This window comes from Amphichorda felina (genome assembly GCF_050947745.1).
Source record: "Amphichorda felina strain 45539 chromosome Unknown scaffold_6, whole genome shotgun sequence".
NCBI lineage: Eukaryota > Fungi > Ascomycota > Sordariomycetes > Hypocreales > Bionectriaceae > Amphichorda > Amphichorda felina.
The window spans coordinates 463,694-479,460 of record NW_028145044.1 but is presented as its reverse complement, the minus strand read 5'-3'; the positions used below and the strand labels follow the sequence as shown (position 1 = coordinate 479,460).

The 15,767-nt window shown below is 55.0% G+C and overlaps 6 protein-coding genes and 3 non-coding genes across 9 annotated transcripts; 5 read left to right on the top strand and 4 right to left on the bottom strand.

The window, feature by feature from the left end:
• Positions 1–938: 938 nt before the first annotated feature.
• On the top strand, positions 939–2,568 carry ACO1O0_005980 (glycoside hydrolase; the record flags this gene model as incomplete). Its single annotated transcript, XM_083195382.1, has 4 exons — positions 939–1,059; positions 1,115–1,600; positions 1,646–1,914; positions 1,975–2,568. The coding sequence occupies 4 exons, from the start codon at positions 939–941 to the stop codon at positions 2,566–2,568; spliced, it is 1,470 nt and encodes a 489-aa protein (XP_083048398.1).
• Positions 2,569–2,914: 346 nt separating this feature from the next.
• Positions 2,915–4,925, top strand: ACO1O0_005979 (2EXR domain-containing protein; the record flags this gene model as incomplete). Its single annotated transcript, XM_083195381.1, has 2 exons — positions 2,915–2,918; positions 3,190–4,925. The coding sequence occupies 2 exons, from the start codon at positions 2,915–2,917 to the stop codon at positions 4,923–4,925; spliced, it is 1,740 nt and encodes a 579-aa protein (XP_083048397.1).
• Positions 4,926–5,097: 172 nt separating this feature from the next.
• Positions 5,098–5,655, bottom strand: ACO1O0_005978 (uncharacterized protein; the record flags this gene model as incomplete). The annotated part of the gene is made up of 1 exon (XM_083195380.1): positions 5,098–5,655. One exon carries the CDS (start codon positions 5,653–5,655, stop codon positions 5,098–5,100), a length of 558 nt encoding a protein of 185 aa, XP_083048396.1.
• A 1,083-nt stretch (positions 5,656–6,738) lies between these two features.
• On the bottom strand, positions 6,739–8,754 carry ACO1O0_005977 (Zn(II)2Cys6 transcription factor domain-containing protein; the record flags this gene model as incomplete). Its single annotated transcript, XM_083195379.1, has 6 exons — positions 6,739–6,991; positions 7,051–7,246; positions 7,300–7,900; positions 7,955–8,364; positions 8,425–8,571; positions 8,718–8,754. 6 exons carry the CDS (start codon positions 8,752–8,754, stop codon positions 6,739–6,741), a joined length of 1,644 nt encoding a protein of 547 aa, XP_083048395.1.
• Positions 8,755–9,794: 1,040 nt separating this feature from the next.
• ACO1O0_005976 (uncharacterized protein) lies at positions 9,795–11,312 on the bottom strand (the record flags this gene model as incomplete). The annotated part of the gene is made up of 2 exons (XM_083195378.1): positions 9,795–11,063; positions 11,274–11,312. 2 exons carry the CDS (start codon positions 11,310–11,312, stop codon positions 9,795–9,797), a joined length of 1,308 nt encoding a protein of 435 aa, XP_083048394.1.
• A 2,976-nt stretch (positions 11,313–14,288) lies between these two features.
• Positions 14,289–14,384, top strand: ACO1O0_005975. Its single transcript has one exon. It is a non-coding gene; the product is annotated as a tRNA-Ala (tRNA).
• Positions 14,385–14,409: 25 nt separating this feature from the next.
• Positions 14,410–14,504, top strand: ACO1O0_005974. Its single transcript has one exon. It is a non-coding gene; the product is annotated as a tRNA-Ala (tRNA).
• Positions 14,505–14,531: 27 nt separating this feature from the next.
• Positions 14,532–14,627, top strand: ACO1O0_005973. Its single transcript has one exon. It is a non-coding gene; the product is annotated as a tRNA-Ala (tRNA).
• A 40-nt stretch (positions 14,628–14,667) lies between these two features.
• Positions 14,668–15,609, bottom strand: ACO1O0_005972 (uncharacterized protein; the record flags this gene model as incomplete). Its single annotated transcript, XM_083195377.1, has 2 exons — positions 14,668–14,745; positions 14,812–15,609. 2 exons carry the CDS (start codon positions 15,607–15,609, stop codon positions 14,668–14,670), a joined length of 876 nt encoding a protein of 291 aa, XP_083048393.1.
• Positions 15,610–15,767: the final 158 nt, after the last annotated feature.

Below are 15,767 nucleotides of genomic sequence, written 5' to 3'. Positions count from 1 at the left end.
TAAAGAACAATGTATCGCGTGTAATCGGTAGATATTCCATGTTTTTACAGCCTGGGGCAGCATGACCCCCTGGCATTCTGTACGAATACGCTGTAAAATCCCCCGCACTACGAACGTAGCTACCTAATAGGGTAATATGAATGCAGGACAATCGATATTTCGGCACGCCGGTGCCGAGCAAGGCTTGGCATCCATTCCACGAATCGAGATGGGATTGGCCACCACTCACCAGGCAACATCTCAGATGTGACAGCCACCTGGGCCAGGCCAGACAGCAAGGATCTGCTGTGCACAGCCGCCCTGTTGCACCGGGTCTCTTCCTCTCTCCACCCGGTGACGGTGACGGTGACGGCTAATCGCTCATACAAACCCGGACCTTTGCGGTTGGGCTTTGGACACACACAGTGTTTCCATGCTCGGGAAATGAACGTTGCGGATGAATTTAAGTGCTGTCAGCGTCAGCATTAAGGCCAGGGGAAGGATCCGGGCCCCTGGCGCACAGCCTCCCCGACACACCACCAAATTCAAGCTCGTCAGCAACGCTGATCGACTTCTTGTTCCAGATCCAGAAGTCCCCGTCCCGTTAGCTTACACGTACTACATCCACAGTTGATTGGGCCGCGACGCGACCAAGAGGGCGATCCCCGTCGTTCATACCGTCATCCGAGGCCCGCTGCTCCGCCACATGCACCTACCGTGGGGTTGGGGTGAAAGGTTACTTTAATAATAGTTAGATCCCGTCCCATGCATGAAGGTGACTCTGAGGTGTGCGTTCGTTACATTGCTGCGTCGTGTTTCTGCCCGTCGTGAACCGCATTCCCCCCCCCCATCATCACCTTCTGTACGCGCTGGACAGTCACTCGCTTCGCTTCCATCCGTCCAGCGGAAACCGAACAACGCACTAATCAATTTATGAATTTACGCCTCCTCCATTGAAAATGCTTAGTTGTCGCGTCCATTCCCTCGCCAGAGTAGCCTTGGCGGTCACCGCCCTGTCGCCATGGAGCTCCGTCAAAGCACAAGACCCGGGAGGGCAATACTACAAAATTGACACAAAGGGTACGGGAGGAAGCCCGCGATGAACGGCACCAATGATGCTGATGACTGCTTCCAGAGGATATTCTCGAGTCGGCGCGCACGCTAGCATACGACATGATGACATTCTATACCGGCAACCAGACGGGCATGATCCCCGGCATCCTCCCTGGGCCCCCGACCGAGCATCTGGGAGATTACTTCTGGTGGGAGGGAGGCGCCATGATGGGCACATACGTCGACTACTGGCACCTCACGGGGGACACGAGCTACAACGAGGTCGTCACGCAAGGCATGCTGCACCAAGTGGGCGAGCACAGGGATTATCAGCCCAAGAACCACACCCTGACGCTGGGTAACGACGACCAAGGATTCTGGGGCATGTCCGCCATGCTCGCGGCCGAGAACAAATTCCCCAACCCGCCAAAGGACCAGCCCCAGTGGCTCGCCCTCGCCCAGGCTGTTTGGGTTACACAGGCCGATCCGAGTCGTCACGACGACGAGTGTGGCGGTGGCCTGCATTGGCAGATCCCGTCGACAAACGCTGGATACGACTACAAAAACAGTGAGCAACGAAACCCTTGACCGCATATAACATACCCACCTCTAGAATCTGGGCCTGACGCCATGCTAGCCATTGCCAATGCTTGCTTCTTCGACCTTGGAGCCCGTCTCGCTCGCTACACCGGCAACGACACATACGCCAAACATTCCGAAGAGACATGGGACTGGCTCTGGTCAGTCCAATACATTGACAACAAAGCCTGGCACGTGTACGATGGCGGGCATGTTCCGTATAACTGCACTGATATCGACGAGACGACGTATTCCTACAACGCCGCACTTATGATCCACGGAGCGGCATACATGTACAGCTACGTGCGCAAGCGCCCTTGAACTGCTTTGATGGTACGCCCGGTTGCTGACAGATCTTTGCAGACCAAGACCGCCAAAAAGACTGAAAGTGCCGAGAAGTGGAAGGGCCGGCTCGACAAGCTGCTAGATGCCTTCATCGACCGCTTCTTCCCCGATGGAATCCTCTTCGAATACAACTGCGAGCAGGGCAAGGGGTACTGCAAGACAGATCAGCTGTCCTTCAAGGGCTACGTCCACCGGTGGCTCGCCGTCGTCACGCAAATCGCGCCCCACACGGCCGACCTTATCCTCCCGGTGCTCAAGTCATCGACCGAGGCGGCTGTGAAGCAGTGCACGGGCGGAGAGACGGGGCGGGTGTGCGGCTTTTACTGGAGCAAGGGAGAATTCGTGGATCCGGGCAAGGACCTGACGTCGGGTGCCGGCGAGGCCATGAACGTGCTGGCCGCCGTCTCGAGCCTCCTGATCGATGAAGCGGATGGGCCTGTGACAAAGAAGACTGGAGGCATCTCCGAGGGGGACCCCAATGCTGGTGTCGACAGTGAACCCCCCGGGAGGGTGTTCAAGCCCATCACTATCGGGGACAAGGTAGGAGCCGGGATTTTGACGGCGGTGGTTGCTGGCATGGCGCTAGGTATGTTTGCCTTCATGCTTTTCTGAACGCTCTCCGGGGAGGAGAGTACGAGCGACACATGCGCTGGCGTTGAACTGGGTAAAACGGCGCTTTCAAAGGGAATTATTGGGCGTTCTTGGATATGTTAAGCATGGTATGTACCCAGATGGTAAATGAGATCCTGCAAATCACGACAACAACAATTCGCAACGCCACGTTGGCGCCGAGTCAATGCTCTTCCATGCCCTCAAATGATGACAATGGCCCGAATGATGATGCATGCGCCTGGTAGGTGCAACAATGGTCGGGTAGCCAGCGTCTTACCCTAGTACAGTGTGAGAAGAGCTGGCGAATCAGGTGAATCAAAGTCCAATAGTGGGCAGACGTAGAACAATGGGTGCCTAAGTACTCTACAGGAATGAAACACGGCGACCACGACAGCATTGAACCTGGAATGGAGTTGTGCTTCCACATCGAGTGAACAAGGGAAGAGTGGTCACGTGAATGCGCGTCGTGAGCAGATCACGTGCCTAGCGAAACTTCGCGATACCGCCACGGTGCATCTTCATTTCATTGTTCTCAACATAACTCACCCTCACGCCTTGGACTGCCCAAACTATACCCCAAAGGTGTTTCTGTCTCTATGGCTCGCCGAAATTTGGTCCTAGACTCATCCGACGAGTCTGGGAATGACAGCGACAACGCAGCTGCCCAGGAGGTGAATGGGCTGGTGGACGTGGAAGCTGAGGAGTCATCCGACGAGTCGGATAGCGACAGTGACGATTCGAGCTCCGATACAGCGGACGGGCTGTTGGATCTGGAAGCAGAGGATTCCAAAAGCGCCGCCTTCTCTCCCATAGATCCGTCACCTCTCGAGTCTTTTCCCCAATTTGCCAGGCTCCCTCCCGAGTTGCGTGAGCGAGTATGGGAGTTCTTCTGCCCAGAACTAGGCAGCAAACATGGCCGCGTTATGCGTTTCATGGCAGACTATATACCTCAACATGATCCCGCTAAACCAGCACAATGGGTATTGACCGACCGGAATGCCACTCTGGACCAACAGACGGAGCTTTTCAGGATAGTCGGGGCAGTGCATCATGAGTCTAGAGAATCGGTCGTGAAGCGTTTCCCCGACACGCTTCCAATTTACGCGGGTAGTGGTGATGCAGAGGTCCGATTCAACGGACGCCGCGACATTATCGCCATTGAATTCGATCACACAAACCCCGTCATCCGCCAAGGGCCTTCCACACGCCGATCAGCTGGCCACGTCTACGGCAATATTCGTCACGTTGCTTTCTCTCTTGTCCACCATTATGTCAGCGAGAACAGAGCAGTCATTGATGGCGACTTTTGCACCGGCATGGCTGACATGTTGACCAATTTCCCCAAAGCTCAGACGGCGTACGTGTGGGTGGAGAACTGGGAGTTGCCAATAAGCACGCGCTGGGCGGCGGCCCCATTTGCTTGCCACTATCTGGCACAGACGTACGAGCAAGAACCTGGACTCGGAGAGGACGCCGAATGGATTTTCTGCTGGCCGGATACCGTCAACCACCCCGACTTCAGCAAGTACAACGTCATTGAGCCGTTCCGCAGGGAGGTTGGCGAGGAGTCCCTGGAATCCCTTGACGCTATCGATGTGAAATTTGCACCGCTCGTGTCTTTTGATCTCTCGAGCGGTGTGAAAGAATTTTATCGACTGGTGGACGACTACGAATCTGGCATCCCAATTGACCAAGATGACGACCGTCCGGTGTCCGAAGACGAGTCAGGGGATGAGTCACTAGACGAGTACGAAAGTGAAGGCATTGACGACTCTGAGATCATAGAGGAAGATGGGGAAGAATCTGAGGAGGAGGAGATTATCCCGCGACCCCGACGTGTGCAGATGATAGGTGCTCCGTTGGAAGAATCCAGGGATGCCGAACCTGCTGTCGAGGATGGGCTAGTAGGTGGTGCCACGTCGCGTGGAAGAAAGAGGCGTATTGTCTCCGACTCTGATGATGACTCGGATGGGGGAGAGCCCACTCCCAAGCGTGCCCGCACCGGCAATGCCGCCCCCGCAGTATCCAGCGATGACTCCAACGAAAGCAGCAATGAAAGCAAATCGCAGTCGGGGAGCTCGGACGATGACAACGACGGCGACGACGACGACGATGATGATAATGATGATGACGTACCACCAGCACGCCTTTCACTGGCAGAGCGTCTACGTCAGTTTCGTGATGAGAATCCCATTCCGTCGGACGACGAAAACTCTAGCGGCGAGATCAGCGATGAGGAGGAGGATGATGACGAGGATGACGATGACGATGACGGTAGAGGCGGCGGTTTCATCGACGACATGGCGGAAGACTCGGAGGATGAGGGCGACGAGTCCGACGGAAGCGAAGAGGAGTAAGAGGGTATCTGATATCGCCAGAAATGTTCAAGCGAAATGGTGTTGGGATATTTACTATCAGGCATTGGGACATTTGCCATGAGGCGTTGGAATATGGCCGGCTATGGAAAAGCCAAGGGTATCTACACATTACACACGCAATCTGCCAGTATAACCGACTGTAATCAAACATTCAAAACGTCTTGCCCTCGGCAAGCATCTCGACAAACTGCTCCATCTTCCTACCCCTCGTCTCGGCCGTCTTGGCCATCTCCAGCCGTATCAGAAACACATAGCGCTGCGTCCTCCCCAGCCCCTCGAAGAACTCCCACGCAGTCCCCTTCGCCCTCAGCTCCCTCTCAAAGTCCTTGGGCACCTGTATCTCGCTCGCCTTGGAGTACGCCCTCTCCCACCGGCCATCCCCCCTCGCGGCCTCGACCTCGGCCCTCCCCGCGTCGCGCATCCGACCCTCGGCCTCCAGCACGGCCACCTTGTCGACGTTGCGGCGCGACCACAGGCTGCCCCTGCGGCGGGGCGTGAAGCGCTGCGCAAAGTGCGTGCCGGGGACGGGCAGGCTCTTGCGCTGGCCGTCGATCCAGCCGTAGCAGAGGGCGGCGTCGAGGGCCTGGTCGTAGGTGACGGAGGGCTCCGGGGCGGACTTCTTGCTGATGCGGAGCCAGATGCCCTGGGGGGTGGAGGCGTGGTGGGCGTGGAGCCAGGTGGTGAAGTCGGCGGCGGTGGGGAAGAGCATGGCGTCGGTGTGGGAGGGTGATGGTGATGCGGATGAGGAGGATTTGGTGGTTGAGGCTGGCCTCGCGGAGGGTTTGGGGCGCCGGGGCATTGTGATGGAGGATGCTGATGTTGATGCGTGAACGCGAATCGAGGTTATCGTGAATGACGTGAATAAGGACACTCGGCTGCGGGCGCTGCCCATGAGTATGGGACTCAATCAAGAAGAAAATGATACTGTAGATGAGAAATGGGAGGCGAAGGATGGAATCTGTCTTTAATATCAGTCTGGGCTGAGGTTTGTTTGGCGTTCGGACAAGTTGGTTCACGCGAAAGTCCGCAGAATACGAATCCAGCCGTGCACCCCAGATCCCACCTGAAGGCCAGTCACACAGCTCAATATATCACAAAGGCAAAGGCAATTCACCAATCTTATGAATACCACTCCAATATGAGCCTTGTCAGATCTTTTCCCCATTTTCCGGGCGGGTTATTCATTCATAGGTCAATCGCTTGCTAAAGTACCTGGTGCACGCACCCACCGCGTGCAACGTGAAGTCGAGGCGCCTACTTCAGCTACGCCTCATAGTAATAAGTCAATGAGCTGTCCCAAACGAATTCCTAGCAATCTCTCCAATCCTGTATGACAACCCATAGATTTCCATCATCGTAGTAGTAGGAGCATGATCATAGCTCATTGTCTGGCGTTTCTATTGTTCCCGTGTGAGTGAAAGCTCGTAGTCAGTTTAACCAGATCTGAAAGACATGACTTTGTCCTGGTACCTGATATAGGAGATTCATTCCAAAATCTATGCCTCCCAGTGACGACGCGCTACCAATCCCTCAAGGACTATTCCTCACTGGGGGGCCCGACCAAGGCCCGTTGATATTTTCCTAGGAGTACTTGCACGCAACAATGAAGCCGTGCAAACTCCCTAATACGACGGCTTTCATGGCTATGTTCACCAAGGTGGGCATTCCCAGCTAACTGATACGACCAGCGATCAGTCTCGGTCGCATCTTGCGACAACCCAAAGTGGCAGCTGACGGTTGCAGGAGCCAACACCAGTCAAAAGTAGGGTATATCTCATCGGCTCCGAATCGCTCAACCAAACATCTCCGTCAGCTTCTTCGAAGGCCAGGCGTGCGCGTTGCGGTACATTTCGACGACACCTCTCAGGGCCTGCCTCTCGTAGTGGTCCGTGAAGTAGTCGCCGTACATCTGGATCACGAATGCGGCGTTGAGGATGGCGGGCGGGGACGCCGGGTGGCCGAGGGCGATGCCACAGAGCTGCAGCATGAGCATGCGCACGTCGTTCTCGACCTTGCGCCACTCGGACCTCGGGGCGGATTGGGATCTAAAAGGTAGTATTAGACAAAAATGAATGACAGAGGAGATGCTGGGGGTTTTAGTCACTTGAGTATCGGGTTCTCAGCGAGGAGAACCGACTTGGCCATGATGGCCTGCTGGATGGTTGTAACCTCCATATTGGACGCGTACCACAGTGTGGGGAAGATATCGCCCTTGGACTTGTCGGCCTCCTTATGGAAGATGGGCTGGAAGTCGACTAGAACGTCCTGCTCGAGGTGATCCTGCTGCCTCATGAGACGACCTTGTGGTGGTTAGTTCCTTAGCTTCCGTCAATCGCGTGGTTCATAAACTCACTCCACTCCCGCTCCGTGCCATCCCCCCATAGCCACTTGACGACCTGCACTGTGTGCATGACGGCCTTGTTCGCATTAGACGCGCTAGACCAATAATCAGCCGCGAGAATCATCTGCGGGGCCTGCCTGCGGGTGAAGGAGTGGTAGATCTCCTGCCTCAGCGCCATCCAGTACGATGCTCGAATCAGACTTCTCCGCCCAAAAAGGGACTGGGAGGGTGGGCTCCTCAGGACGGCGTCAACAATGGGGAGGAAGTTGATGTTCCGGGGATGCTCCGGCCCGTCCTCCTCGTCGTCAATCTCCTCGAGCTGGCGCAGGATGACGGCCGTGGCGATGATGCTGTCGCGGTACTCGTCGTCCTCGTTGTCGTGGAAGCGGCGCAGGGCCGGGATGCATTCCAGCGTGTACTCGACGGCCGAGTGCGAGTCCAGGTTCGGCAGCAGCTGCCCGTGGTACTTGATGCCGTGCTGGGTCTTGTACTGGGGGAGACGGCTGAGATGGCGGGCCGCGACGGCAAAGATGGCGTTGAGGAGATGAGGCTGCGTGCGGGCACGGACGGGGACGACGAGCTGAAAGTGTCGATCCTCGTCGCACAGATCAATCTATACGGTTTGTCAATATCTGGAAACGGGCTGGAGGGGATTGGAGGTGCTCACCCAGTGGCCAATCTCTTCAACGTAGTACCTCATGAGACATGCTTCCTGGACGTCCTCAAGGGGGAAACGGCGGTAGTTTACACCCCCATGCTGCCTCGTCTGGGGAGCGTCGGCTCTATGTGGCGGCAAATTCCAGTGATTGTTAAGATGGCCTTGCCAGGGGATGTTCCTGGGTGCCGCGGAGTGCGTCGCAGGGACAATGGCGGCATTCCAGGGCACGGAGGATGCTGAGCCACGGTTTCCGCCGCTGGATCCCGAATCGGACCTGATCAACCCAGGAGCCTCATCTGTTCGGAGACGCTTCTGCTGTGGTAGTTTGTCGCCGGGATCCTTATCAGGAACGTCCTTGGGGGTGTGTCCTGCAGACTCCGAGTCGCTATCCCGAGCTGTCGCATGGCTATCAAACTGAACTGCGGAAGCATAAGAGACACAGCCCCGCAGAAAGGTGGTCAGCGTGGGAAGTAACGTACAGTGAATGGCCTCGCTGTTAACCCACTGCTGATCCTTTGCAAAGTGGGCGGCAGCCGCATCGTGGCGGAAGACGGTCTGCCTAGACGGGCGCGTGCAGGAGAGCTGCTTCTTCTGGCAGCGACCGCATCGGGGGCGCTGCTCGTCACCTAGGGTATTCTGAGGTTACACAAAGGTCCAGTTTGTGGAAACGAACGCCACCTACATTTGACGTGTTTCTCTGTTAGACATGGTCAGCGCAGGTCCCTGCATGGCTCGGTGTTGGACTTGGGCATAAGTAGGTAGGCACACATACCCTTGCACTGGAGACACGGTATCTTGACCGTCGGCATCGCGCAGCAGGCGGGGGCCCCGTCCACACTGGGAATAGTATCCCAGTCGCGGCTCCGAGGCGAGGCTCAACGGAACCGGTTCGTGACTGAGGTGAGGAAGGTCGCGGCGCCATAGCCCATGATTATGGCGCGCAGATGGGTGATTCAACCATGTTAGGGCTGGAGAGGGGCAACCACCGCCGAAAATGTCCCAATTCGGTCGCCCGAGATCAACCGTGCGCCTTTCTTAGTAATCTTCGCCGAGAACCTGTTGGAGGACAGTCAGTGGCATGCAAGATGATTGATTACGATTGTATAAAGTTATTACAGAGATTAAGCATCATTTTCATGTTGGGCTTAATTTACCCCAGCCGTTGAGGTGTGCTAACCGGGTCTGTTATGGTAGTGTTGATTCCGACGGCCAGCCAGGTTCTCCCAGTGACCTTCGAACAGGGGGAGGGAATAACGCAGACAGAGCGCCAAATTTGTGGAATAAAATCCATGCTCACCAATTAATCAAGTCTCATTTAGAATATACCAAGATATGCTTGAAAAATCAAGAGTCAGGGTAAGCGACAGAAATAAGTCACTTGTCGGCGAGAATTGCCCTAGATGTAAGTCAACTAGCCTCGTACAAGATTGCATTATGCTTGCAAAAAGTCCAAAGGAACATCCCTAAAAAAAAATACGAAAAAAATACCCCGCTAGCGTTAGGTGACCAGCAGTTGATTTAGACTCTGATACAAAGGATTCAGGGGATCCGGATCGTGGGGGCTAGTCTCGGTGTCAGCGAGGCACAGCATTTATTCCCCGTCCACACGGCAGATTCAAGCACATGTTTTCGGATGGATCCGTCTTGGCAGGCTCTATTGTAAGGAAATTGGTATTCAGTGCTTAAATCTATCCATTTCAATTTACCAAAAACTGGCTTCCATCGGTCATTTATTGTTCTTTCGGTGCAATGCATGACGTTCGATGCCAAGTTCTATAATGAGGTGTATGCATTCAGTAGCCTGACTGAACTCCTATAACGCCCCCCGCGGCCGTGATATTTCATCATGTTACTGGCGGCCGTGCTGCGGTAGAAGAGGCGGAGCGGACGACTTCTCGCCATTGTCCTCCTTAATGAAGCTAACGATGCGCTCCGAGATGCGCGCACAGAAGCTGTCGACGTACGTCGTCCAGAGATAGGCCGACCCGTAAGTGAGGGCCAGGTAGAAGGGAATGCACATGAAGATCTTGACAGTGCTCTCCACGGCCATAAGTGGCTCGCCCTCCCCGGGGATTTCGAAGCCGTAGATCATCCAGCAGAGGACCGAACGGAGGATCTGGTTGTGCAAGAGGTAGACGGCGAACGACATGCGGCCGAGCCAGAGGAAGAACCGGTTCGACAGGATGCTGCGGGCCAGGGGCGAGAGGTGCAGACCAATGACGATGATGTCGAGGCCTAGACCAGATGATGATCGGGGGAAGTCGGGTTTATCGGGCAGAATGGTGGCAAGGAAGTTTTTCAGGCCCTCCGACCAGGCCTGCCACTCAAAGTTGCCGTCGGGAAGAGAGGCGATAAACAGGCCGACGAGGAGGAAGACGATAGACAGGACTGCACGCAGTGGCCCTCCCGAAAAGGACTGGGCCTTGGAGAAAGTACCCGGGTCGAGATTCTGCAGGTCAGCCATGAAGGCGCCAAAAAAGAACTGCATTCCAAAGAAGGCGTCATTGGACACCCAGCGGAACCACGTCAGGAAAAGGGCAATAGCCATGCGGTATTTCTGCTGGACATGGGCCGTGGCCACGAGGAAAACATAGACCCAGAAGGCGCCCTTGAGGATGGGCATCATGGTCCAGAGCTCGGAACCGTACTCGCTGTGGCCGCGGGACCAGACGTTGATCAGGTCCCCGATCATGGCGAACGCGGCCGCGAAGATGTTGTCACGGCGGTTGGGGCTCGTCTGGGGGAGGCCATAGCCGTCGCAGTGGTTGGCCGTCTCAAAGGCGCCGAGCTGGGTGGCAATGCCGCTAAGCAGGATGATGATGGCGACGGGGAGGAAGAGGCGGGGCACGCGGCGGATGGCCGACCTGCTCATGGAGGCGTAGGCATGGTTCTGGTTGCCCTGGAGGAAAAACTTGATGGGCTTGAGCGAGCAGACGTAGCCGGTGACGAGGCAGAAGATGGCGACGCCGATGCGGCCCTGGATGAAGACGCGGAAGTAGGGAAGCTCGAGAAGGACGGGGTCCTCGCCCTCGGCGGGCGCGGGCCAGAGGAGGTATGTGAACCAGCCGGCAACAATGTGCTTAACGACGACGAGAGCAGAGGCGACGCCGCGGAGGCCCTAGTGATTATTCTGTTAGCACAAATCAACGGCAACAGGTCTCGAGGAACGAGAGCGGGAAGGTGGCATTAGAGTTGCACCAGTCCAAGCCACGGGGTTGCCGTGTGGGTACAGTTGTTGGGGAAGATTGTTCGAAGATCTGGCGACGGGCAGGAAAAGACGCAGCCGATGATCGACCAATGGGAATAATGCAGCGCAGAGAAAACTCACGTCAACCCATTTCACGTTGCCTTCGTCGCCAATGGCCATGATGGTGGTGTTCTTGGCAGTTTGTGTGGTGCAGTGATGTGTGTAGCCGGGTCAGAATGAGTGACGAGTTCAATGAATGACGCGGTCGATATATGGGTCAGAGCAAGCCGCCAGCGGCAGCAAAAGAAAAGGTGGGAGGAAAACAGCAATGCCGTAACACCTTTTGAAGAATGTTTGTGGTGAGGTGACGGCAGAGATCAGAAGGAGATCAGAAGGAGAGAAGGAGGAGAGAGGGATTGAAGGGGATGTGAGCAGGAGGTGAGAACCTGGAAGTCGGGAACACAGCAGGCTGGCAGGATACAATGGAGCAAGTGTATGGAGCAAGTGTACGGAGCATGCAAGAACAAAAGGGAGAATCAACTGGAGACGGAAACAGTGAAGACGATAGGCCGGTGGCTCTGGCGATGACGTTGCTGGCGATGCGACGCCGGCGGCTGCAAGCCTGCAGGAGCCCAGGAGGTGGACTTTGTGGAGCAAACGGGTATTCTGGGAATACTAGAGTCCAGGACTGTTGGACGACGTTCGCTCTCAGGGCGCCCTTGTCTCAAACGTGGCCATGTCCAGCAGCGTCACTAATCTTGCTAATATTGTCCCTAATTCTATATACTACCTACTGTAGACACTGGTGTTCTACGACTGTACTACGACCATTGTTTGGGCTTCTGGATTGACTCGAGGTTGAGTCTAAGCTTAAGACGTACCTGAAGTAGCCAACACTGTGCGTGGCATGGCTGCGCGTGAAGAGTAGATACTCTGCAATACACCAAGCTCGCACTCACCATCTCACGGAACCAGCGCATCCGGTGAACTGCTGGATACGGCAATCCTCAGCTTGTGCAACTGGAGGCATCGATGGCGTGCGAGGCCATCGCGACGATCCGTATATCTAGCTTCTGCTTTTTGACACGGGGAGATGCCCTGTGGCCTAGGTCCGGAGCCTCCGTACGAACTTATAAAGTGGCCTCTGGGCACACGTAACGCATGTTGGTGGTCTGTCAGGTTGTCTCGGAGCAGATGCCCCTGACCCCTGGGTTTCATCGGTCCCGCCATGTGGGCCAGATCGGCGCCAGACCTGCAGGCTTGCAGCAGCAGTGCCGGGTCCCGTCAGCACCGTAATCACTTTGCACGTTGTGCATGGCGGTGCAGCGAACATGAGCGGGCTCTTTTTCTCTTTCAATGCCAATTGCAGAACTTGGCAACGGGGCCGTTAGGAGCTGCATCGGCACTTTGGCTTGGCTGATGCCCCATTGCTCCCGTCATGCCGTTTGCCGGTGGTTCCACCGTGTTCCCTGGCTAACTGTCATGGATGCTGGAGTCCAGTGGCGTCCGCACCCAGGTGGAGCTCGCCTCGTGAATGCGATTCAATTCATGGCTTTTCCAGGGCCCCGAACTTGGAGGACCGGATCACGGGGCAAGGGCACGCAGATTGGGGAAAAAACCTGGAAATACTGCCACCGTCACATGCGGCGCATCACCCAACACCAAGATGCACAGTATCGCGTACAGAGTGGCAAGTCCTGTCTATCTCTCCATCCCACTCTAGACTCTCCGCAAACATGCCGTAGCATACACTTTACATGCTGCTCGTCCTCGTCCTGACCTACCAAAACAGACGTCCTCCCGGGCTGTCTCCAGCAGACCCGCCTATGTTTGTTCCTTGTACCTGCTGTCTTGGTATCATATCGGTGATCAAGATGTCGCAGCTTGACAAGCTCTCCAACTGTGGATTTCTGACTGCGCAGATCATACCCACAGCATATTCACGTCCCCATATTCATCATGTTTTGTGGCCATGTTGCTGGCGAGTCGTACGTAACGGGCCCGCCTCCTTTCTCCCTTCTTCTGTGTCACAGTCACGCGTCGTCCACGCGGCCACCTCGGCTTGACGTCGTACTGTGCATGTATGGCAATCCCAATCTGCCAGGAAGCCTAGGGTGATTGATCATAGAGGCTTCGATTAATCATTGCCCCCTTGTGTCATTCCACGACCTACGAGCATTAGTGAGCTTTCAACTTCTCGGCGATCGCTACTCCGTCTATGGACAATTACCCTGTTGGGGATCATCGCCGATGCGACTCGCAATGCGGACCCATTCAGCGCAGTGAACTTATGACGCCAGGCATGGTGAATTCCAGGCCGTTACAAATGTCGGATTGCCTCTTTCGTATAATTCATGTGTAGCCGCGACAAGTCTTTTGGAGAGCCTCTATCGTGTCCGTGGCGGGAATTAATTAGCAATTGCCAGCTTCAGCCCTGGCCCTGTTTCATATTGGCCAGCTCAGCATCTTCAACGCGGGCATAATCCAGCGTAGGAGACTCGTACATCAGAGTGTTAACTAATGTCCCAAAACTCAACTACAGTTCATCGGCATTACTACCATGACACTGGGGGATTTCGGGCTATGTTTTCTTCTCTTTTTTTTTTTTCCTTTGAATAATTAGGTTGGAATACTTCAAGTTTTGCAGACTAAAAGCAAATGCTACATTTAAATCTATTCGTTGTCGCAATTCACTCAGAATACCTGCGAAAAGTTTTCTCTATGATCGCTCCGCACACCTTTGCTGTATGGTTCCTCCAAAATCAAAACCCCCCTTGCTATACTTGTTATTCCTAATTTGACCAGGCATGATGCATCGCACGTCGAATATTGTTGCACATCTGTAATGAGCTTAACACCGACAGATGTCTAGGGTAGGTATCTGTCCAAAGAGGGGATGATGTTTTTGCCACGAGGAAAGCCAAAATCACGCCGGTGTCTCCAGAACATAATTAGCTCACGTGAATCTGAGACATCAATTGACAAAACGTTGCCCACTTGGCAACGGCCGTTCCAAACTTCTAAATCCCGCAGACCCTGCATTGGTGCCATTCTCTATTGAAAGCCCCCCCGACCCACCACTGCCCTAACGCCAACCCACCACCACCCTCATCAGTCTCATTCGCTTGCTCTTTTTCCAACAAAGTACATCCATTTGGGCGAATGGTTTAGTGGTATAATACTCCCTTAGCATGTTCGAAGCGATTCGATCACACTTGGGAGTGGTCCGGGGTTCGATTCCCCGTTTGTCCAATCCTATCCGGATATCTCTTCTCCTGGGCGAATGGTTTAGTGGTATAATACTCCCTTAGCATGTTTAGATTTTCTGATCTTCTCTGGGAGTGGTCCGGGGTTCGATTCCCCGTTTGTCCAGTCCGGTTCGGATGTCTCATTCTCTTTGGGCGAATGGTTTAGTGGTATAATACTCCCTTAGCATCTTCAGAGCAATCTGATTATATTTGGGAGTGGTCCGGGGTTCGATTCCCCGTTTGTCCAATCTTTTTGCCGGTATGTCATGACGTCTTTGGGGGGAGTATCAAATGGCGTTGGGGTGGGTGATGATGCCCTTCTCGATTTTTGAGGCGTCGTCGGCCGCTGTCCCACGGAAGTATGTCTGTTTTTTTTTTTGGAATGTTAATATTAGGGAAATTCTCCGTGCTCTAGCCCCTGTATGACTTACACTCAGCCACGTCTGGTCCTTGACATTGTCTTCTAGCACCCACTCTACCAAGGACCTGAGTGTCCCTTCGTCAGACCTTGATGTACCCGGAATCCAGTGGCTGATAGCCTCCTTGAACGAGGCGTAGGAAGTCTTCTGTGGAAAAAAGACGCGTGATCTAGAATCCGTCGCCGAAGGCATCGTCTCCAGCATGGCGCACGTCACGTCAATGTCCCACGGTGACAACTCGAGGCGCAGGCGATCGGACAAGCCTGTGAGAGCACCCTTTGTCGATAAATTCTCTGTCGTATCTGTGTCATATTGTGTCAGCACGATGAAAACAGCGTTGAGAGCGGCCAACCGGCCCATACATGGTGCAGCGATGAAGACGCCTGAGCTGCTCAAGTTTACCACCCGGCCCCTCCTCCGCGCGAGCAAATCGGCAAAGGTTCCGACCATGCTCAGCGCCTCTGATACCCTAGCATCGTACACGTCCCGCGAGGAATCCATTATGACGTCCAGCAGGGCCATCGAGTTGCCCACGCCGGCGTCGTTGATGAGCACGTCCAGGCCGCGGATGCCGCGCTCCTCGGTGGCTGCCCCCACGGCCTCGGCCGCGCTGGAGGCGGATGCTGGCGACTTGGGGTCGAGGGCAATGGTCTGGACGGCGGCGAGCGCGGAGATGCCCTTTGATACCTTGGATGGGTCTGGGACGGCGATGAAGACCATGTGGTTGCGCTTGGTGAGCTCCTGGGCGAGCACGGTGCTGATGCCGTGCGCGCAGCAGCCTATAATGAGGATGGATTTTTGCGTAGACATGGCTTCGGTGATGGTGCAAGCGAAGTAGCTTGAGGTAGGATATCGAAGCGGTGGTGAGGAACTAACTGGTTTGCGCATCTGTCTTGATCCTCTTGGGGCATGCCACCATATATATACATGCATGTTCACCATACCCCATTTGATGTTTGTACGTATAG